The sequence below is a fragment of the Condylura cristata genome, unplaced genomic scaffold, assembly GCF_000260355.1.
Source record: "Condylura cristata isolate star-nosed mole 26May11 unplaced genomic scaffold, ConCri1.0 scaffold00023, whole genome shotgun sequence".
Lineage (NCBI taxonomy): Eukaryota > Metazoa > Chordata > Mammalia > Eulipotyphla > Talpidae > Condylura > Condylura cristata.
The window spans coordinates 5,045,708-5,053,363 of record NW_004567124.1 but is presented as its reverse complement, the minus strand read 5'-3'; the positions used below and the strand labels follow the sequence as shown (position 1 = coordinate 5,053,363).

Here is a 7,656-nt window from a genome sequence, read left to right as displayed (position 1 = left end):
ACTTCTAAATCAAACACCTGAAGTTACCCACGCCCTCGTGGGCAAACGTCAACCCAAAAGGGATTGGCCCAAAGCAAGGCCTAAAAGCCCAACACAAGCCTAAAGCAACTTCTGGCCGGGACCCATGGAAAAGAGTCAGAAATGGCCAGACATATCTGGAGCAAAAGAGCAAAATCAAAATCAATATAAACACTGCCACAGTCACCTCCCTACAGGTCTCCCACCCACATCTGCCTTAACCAGTCCCTGGGGCCAGGAAACAAGCCCGGTTTCTTCATCACATGCTTGCTGCTCCATGTGGCTTCCTCAGGTCTCCTTCTTGTTCTCCATCCAGCTTCCTTTTTTCTCCTCTTCTCATTCCTTCTCTTCTCTCCTTTTTCTTTGCTCAGCTCCACCCTCTTTCTGGGTGGGGCAGGGAACCTGGAATTTCCCCATTTCCTAGGGACCACCCTGTTACAGATGTGGAAAGAAGTCTTGAATTGGGTAGAGGATTACTAATGATTTGTTCAGTGTCCTTGAACTATGAAATTGTATTTTTCTTCTTGCATTTTTATGTCTGATTCCCAATTGTTCACTTATTTGGTATTTATTACCAGGCTACCATGATGTAATACAAAGAACCTTGTTTTAAAGATAAAAATGCTTTAAGTTCTTGAACTAGCATTGCTGGCTGAATAATTGAGAAAAATTAGAACTTCCTAAGATTTTATTTAAACAACAAAGAGTACACATAGCAATGAATAGTACATATAACATAAAATTTATTTGTGCCAGGTCTTAGAGTAAGCACTATACACATATACACTCACTAATCATCTCATAATACCCTATGACTTGGGTCTATTTTTATGCTTATTTTCAAGCTGTGGGAACGAAGAGGTCTTATTCAAGATAACATATATTGAGTGCTATTCCAATCCCCTGTGATCTGTCTGTAGAGACCAATATCAATACTATTCTAAGATGCACATGGTAATTTGGTTAGATAAAAGATGTATTTGCAAGCAGTAAAGTGCCACAAAAAGGAGAGATCTATTTTATTAATTAACATGAAGAAAGTAATACAGATATGTTTAAACAATGAGAAGTGAAGAAGTATAAGTAATTTGTAGATACATGAGACTGCTCTTCCTAAAGGGAAATGTATTATGGAGAAATTAAAGTTGAATGGCATTTAAAATTAATGATTTCACTTATTCTAGAGCATCTAAAGTCCACAGTACCAAGCACATTGTAGGTGCTTCATGAAAACCTGTTCGGCTCTTATCTCTGCTTCCACATGAGTACCACAATTATTTCCAGGGTTCATTCTCATTCCTTCCAAAACAGAAGAGAACCGACTTTCCTCTCTCTTTCAGTGCTCGGTCCCTGATCATTTCTTCACACTTCTTCATATTCTTTAAAAAAAAAAAAAAAGGATAGGAAGCAATATGAGAAAAGTCTTATTGTCCAGATACACTGCTGGTGTGGAAAGAAACACAATTTATTTTTTAAAAAAGGCCCTTTTATTTTGGAATAAATTAAGATTAACAGAAAAGTTGCAAAGACAGTATACAGTTCCCCACTATTAGCATTTTACATAATTATACATATATCAAAACTAAAGACTTTGCACATTGCTAACTAAACTCAGACTTTACTCAAATTTCTCCTATTTTTCATTACTGTCCTTTTTCTACTCCAGGATTCCCACATTACATTGTCTTTCTGTCTCCTGAGTCTACTTAGGTCTCTGACAGTTCCTTTGTTTTTTATGAACTTAACTTTGAGGAGCACCTTGTATAATGGCTCTCAGTGTGGGTTTGTCTTTTCTCATGTTTAGAGTTTTGAGAAGAGGAGGTCAAGTGCACACTTATTGCATCATATCAAAGAATATAGGATGTCACAATCACACCAAAGGTGCTATTAACCTTGGTTAGAATATTTGCAAGTTTCAACTACTTGAAAGTTACTTTTTTTATCCCCTATTCTCATCTATTCTTTAAACTTAACATTGACATTTTTATTTTCTGATATTGTTTTTGATATTTTATTTTGATATTTGAGTACTATATACAAAGGCTCATAATAAAGCCTAAAAGAGGGGGATTCTTGAACAAAAGAGGCATTCAATATTAAATGTTAAACTTATGTTTCATAGGCATCTATGCTGGTTGTTGTCTCAGTCTTGGGGTAAGAGGTAGAAAAGCAAAGTTTCAAGCAAGTAAAGCTCAAGACAGGCAGGAGATACAAAAGATATAAAGTAGTTGTATTTCTATAACTCAATCCATTTTGCCTTCAAAAGCTATTTATTAATGCACATTAAACACTGTGTGCCAGCTACTATTTAGATGTAGACACATGGCAATGAAAAAAACTAATGAAGTTGTAATGTCGTAGGTAGGCAGATAAATGAAAACACGTTATGTTAGTGCTAAGTGCCAGCAATTTTCAGTAGTGTGCTAAGAGAAAGGTTTTATCATGAAGGTGATATGTACATCAAGACCTGCAGAGTGTGAGAGTGAGCCAGGTGGGTGTCCAAGATAAGACAATCCATGCAGAGAAAATAGCAAATGCAAAGTTCTGGAGGTGGTACTCCTAGGAATGAGAGGGAAGCTATTGTGAAGGAGGAAGAGTAGTAGATGAGGCTTGAAGGTTAAGAAGGTTCCTGATGGGAGAGACAGAATGTGTGTTGTTTTGCGGGTCAAAGAAAGGCCTTCAGTTGTTAACTAGCACAAATAAGGAAATTAGCTAGAGTTTTTTTTTTTTTTTTTTAAAGATTTATTGATTTATTCATACAGAACTGGGGTACAGGTCAGAGATGCGGAGGGTGAGAGGATTCACCAGAGACAGAGTGGGGAGCAGAACAGGCAGATCCATGAAGTACACTGCTGAGGAGAGCAGCAGTCAGGTCAGGAGAGGTCTGCCATGCCATGTGGTCACCTCCGGGGCAGGTGGGGATCTAACTCATGGGGAAGTGACTTAAGCTTCTTAGTGCAGTACTTTAACCTGCTGACCACCAGGGAGGGCCTTAGCTGGGGTCTTAACTGAAGGAGTGACTAGATCTAATCATGGCAATTGAGTGAGAATAGACTGTTGGTAGCAGGGACAAGAGAGGAGTTGTTGAAGAAGTGGAGAACGTGGATTGCTTGATAACTTTTGGTGGGAACATAAAGTGGGGTTGCCACAGTGGAAAACAGTATGGCACTTGTTCAAAAAGTTAAAAATAAAATTTCTAGGCCTTCCCTGGTGGCACAGCGGGTTGAAGGGCAGCACTGCCAGCGTCGGCACAGCCACTTCAGCATGAGTTCCATCTCCCATCCCTGAGGTGACCCACATGGCGTGACAGACCTTTCCAGTCTCACACACTGCTCCGCTCCTGCAGTGTACTTCATAGACCTGCCTGTTCTGCTCCCCACTCTGTCTCTGGTGAATCTTTTCACCATCTCTGCACCTCTGGCCTGTAATCCAGTTTTGTATGCATAAATAAATAAAAATCTTTAAAAATAAAACAGTTTATAAAAAAATAAAAGTAAAATTTCCATATGATCCAGTAATTTCACTTCTGGGAATATATCCAAAAGAATTAAAAACACAATTGAGTTTATTTTCCCCATGGTACTGCAAGTAAAAAAAAAAAGATGTTTTAACAATATAGGTTCATAGGAAAATTCTAGTTTTGTGGTTTATTTTCTCAAATAATAGGAAATGAATTTTCAATAAAAAGGTTATGAAGACCTTGGACAAATGGCCTGTTTTTCATAGGACTGAAGTGGAGGTGGAAAGGGACAATTCCTAGACTACCTGGAGGATCTAAGTGATTTTCTACTTAAGCTATTAACTTACAGTAAGTAACGGAAAAGCGAGATATTATCTCCTACAGTGGTCTTTCAAATTAAGTAGAAACTCAGGGAGAGATAAACTATGTAAAAAAATTTTTTTGGGGGGGCATTATATTGAAGCCAACCAACATTTATTTTCTTTTGTGTTAACCAAAAGGAATAGTGAAACACCTCCACTGATTGTATACGAAATTCAGCCCGCATAAGTAAAAGTGATATATGCACCTTTATTATAAAGGGATAAAGGGCAAAGCTACATGATGCAATTTGTAAATAAACTTCTGTATGGGTATGTAGATCAACAAGATGATGCACTTAAAATCTGGGTTAACGAGGCATTTAAAAGTAACCAACGTTTACTCTGGCTGTCTTGACATCATTTACGCAAACATTGTTATAAAGTTGGAAATTTACGGGGTAGACTGGATATTTTTGTAATGGTTTAATAAGGGAAGTTGATGTCACTACTATAGTTGTCCCAGGCAGTTCACTTAATTTAATTTTTAGCGCCACTTTTGAAGAGAGGGCTGTTTGCTATCTCAGGGCAATCATGAAGTTTAAAAAAAAATTGTCTGAAAAATTTACTCTTTGCTAATTTGGGAGTAAAATCATGATCCTCTGTCTCCATACATTGAAATAAGGAAACAAAAGGGCAAGTCTTTTTTGAGCAATTGCCTTGCTCTTGATTTCATGCACAAGCCCCCAAGGATATTTGGATCCTCGGCTGACAAAGAAGACAAGAGGTGCCTTTCTGAGGCTTCGTAAAAGACGCAGCTTTAAGCTGGCAATTGGCTTTTGGTGGACTCCGGCCCCAGTTCAGTTCCCGCCTTCGTTTGTCAAATGTTTTCACCTCACTGCTTTTAACAAGGGTCAAGCAAGTAAAGGACTGTCACTCAGTGGCCGCGGGCGGTCTCTCAACAACCACAATCTGGCGCGCGGGCGGGACGAGCACGCCACCCGCTCGCGGGCCTCCGCGCCGCGCTCGCTCCTCCGGCCGGCAGGCGGGGGCTGCCCTCTTCCAACATGGCGCCGCGGGAGGCGGGTCCCGCTCGCCGGCTCCCCGGGTTCCGGCGCCGCGCGTTTTGGTTCCGGAGTAACAGTTCCCCCGCCGCCCCCTTCCTTCTCCTTCTCCTTCCCTAGCCGCTGCCGCCGCCTGAACGCGCGGCCTCGCGACCGGGACTGAGTCCTCGTGCGCCGCGCCCGCTGGTTCTGCCGGGGGCAGAGGACTTGCCCCTGATCCTGCGGCGCAGGCCCCCTCGGCTTTCCTGTGCTTCGGCGGCCCCGCGGCTCCTTCCTAACAGCCCAGGACTCAGTCTTCCCAGTCAAGGACCCTCCCCTGGTGCCCTAAGGAGTGGACACCTGCCACTGTATCTCCCTAAGAGGGGATCGTCGCTCCGCCGTCTACTCACACCCACACTGACGCCACAGAGAGCTTCACGATCCCGTTTTGCCCTCCTTTCCAACTCCAGAACCTTCCGCTCTCAGCTAGTTGTTACTGGCCCCTGCCCCTTGTGCATCCTGCGCTCACAGGGGGCATCTCCTCACCCTAGACAGCGTGGGCCTGGCTCGGTGCTTAAGGGGCCCCGTCCTGACTACCCCTCTCTCATCTCACCCTCTGTCTCTTCTCTTGGAGCCCCCTCTTAACCAGGGGCCAGTGGGTACCCTCCTCCAGAATGTGAGCCTCTTTAACCTGTAATGCTGTGGCTGACCCTTGACCCCTTCCATGCCATGGAGAACCAGGTGCTGGTGATTCGCATCAAGATTCCAAATAGTGGCGCGGTGGACTGGACGGTGCACTCGGGGCCGCAGTTACTCTTCAGGGATGTGCTGGTGAGTGGGAATCTCTGTGCAAATGCCAGCGAGGGGGGAGTAGGGATTTGTGGCAGTAGTGGGCACCTGAAGTAAGACCCCTTAATCTTACCCTGGGGGCCTGAGCTAGTGGCACTGGCGCTTATTGACCTGGGGGGAGGGCGGGGGGTGTGTAGGGTACGGGGTAGTGTTTCACTTCTTCAGCCACAAGCATCGATTAAATGTGCATGAGCTGAAAACTGGCAGATGTGCAGGGCAGGGGCTATAGAGGTGGATCGTATTGAATCAGTCCCCTTAAGGAGCTCACTGCTGGACCAGGACACATACAGAGGCAATCTTCACAGAGTCTAGAGGAGAGGGTTCTCTTCCCCTTACCTCTCCCCAAAACATCTCTCTCCCCTCCAGAGTATTTTGAGAATTGCCCCTGGCCAAATTCCAAGCATGTCTTTCATTGAGTTCCCTGAACTTGGTGACCAGTGAGGGAAGGAAAACAAGGTAACTTTAACTTACATTTAGGACATCTACGGTGTCATTGGTTGTAAGATATTTTATGGGCCACTAAGAAAGGAAAAATGTCATCCATTAAACGCTGACACTATATAAAGCCAGAGCAGCCTAATTTCAGCCTGTTAAAATAGGAGGTTGTGCACATTAGACTCACTGTTGTAATATTACTTCCAGGATACGCAGAATATATTTCAGAGAAAATAGGAGAACAGGATGTAACACTGGAGGTGGCCCGTTGAGCCCTTGTCTTTTGTCAGCTACTGAGATGCAGTAAAGTGAAACTGCTCTTGAGTTGCGAGAGTCACTTTTCTGAGTTTCTTTTTCACATGCTATGGTGACATGATTCATCGATGAGCATACATCTGAAGTGGGCAAAGTGCATTGTGCTCAATTCATATCTTGAGAAACAGGTATAAAGACAGAACTGATAAGCCAAGAAGAGCTTTGAGAATACTAGAGCTTACCTGCATGATAAGTTGGGGCAAGTGGAGGATCTTAGATCTATAATGTAATTTTTGATTATAAACTTAATCAGAATTTGATTCTTGTACCTTCACGTTGATTTCTGAACATTGCTCACTGCGTTGGCCAATATGCATTTTCAGCTGTCTGGGCCAGAACTGCAGAGACTGGAGTGAGCCATGAGCCTCCAGTCTTGTACACCTTTGCATCTAGAGTTCTGTACATACCTCTTGTGCATGTAGATTACCCCCCCACACACACCCCCAAGGCCCATGATCCTTAGCATGTCCTTTGGGCCCATCTTGATTGGTTGGTGCCTGTTTGGTACCAGTTTCATCTCACACTACACCCCCATGAAAATCCTGTGCTTCAGCTAGATGGAATTACTTTGAGCTCTCCTAGGTGCCTTGGTAATCTCCACTTGGATCTATTTTTCGCTAATCAATTTCCATCTTGTTTTCAAAGCTAGGCTTTACTTTCCCTCTAGGTTAATGTTGGTTATGGGGCCCTCCTTGTGTCCCCACAACTTCATCCCAGCAAGGCACAAAAGTTTATGTTGTCTGTCTCCTCCACTAGATGATATACTTCTAGAGGAGATGGGCATCTTTGTTTCTTTATCTGGTGCTCCAGAAAAATATTTCGGGATCCCAAAATATTTATATAGTGAGGGAGGAAGCTTAACAGAGGACACAGACAATTACGGTGTTGCAGAACATGCATTAAGTTTTTAATCAAAAAATTGGGAGTTAGTTGCAAACTCTTCTACTAACCAGACAGTCCCTCTAGCTTTCTGAGCCTTGGTTTCCTTATCTGTACTTTAGGGATAATGGTGCCTGCTTCAGAGAGTTGTGAGATCGTTTCAGTGATGAGTTTTCACTAACCATTTGAAGACAACATAGGAATTTTTTTTTGAAGATTTATTTATTTATTCATACAGAACTGGGGTACAGGCCAGAGATGCGGAGGGTGAGAGGCTTCACCAGAGACAGAGTGGGGAGCAGAATAGGCAGATAGATAAAGACACTGTTGAGGGGAGCAGCGGGCGGGTCAGGAGAGG

General features: G+C 43.2%; 1 protein-coding gene across 1 annotated transcript in view; it reads left to right on the top strand.

Annotated features, from left to right (window-relative positions):
* The first annotated feature begins 4,944 nt into the window (after nt 1-4,944).
* Nucleotides 4,945-7,656, top strand: part of MAP2K5 (mitogen-activated protein kinase kinase 5) — a 244,151-nt gene continuing 241,439 nt past the window's right edge. Inside the window, exon 1 of the mRNA XM_004687642.2 lies at nt 4,945-5,651. Within this exon, the coding sequence (XP_004687699.1) occupies nt 5,517-5,651 (135 nt within the window). The 5' untranslated portion in view covers nt 4,945-5,516. The remainder of the gene's footprint in view (nt 5,652-7,656) is intronic.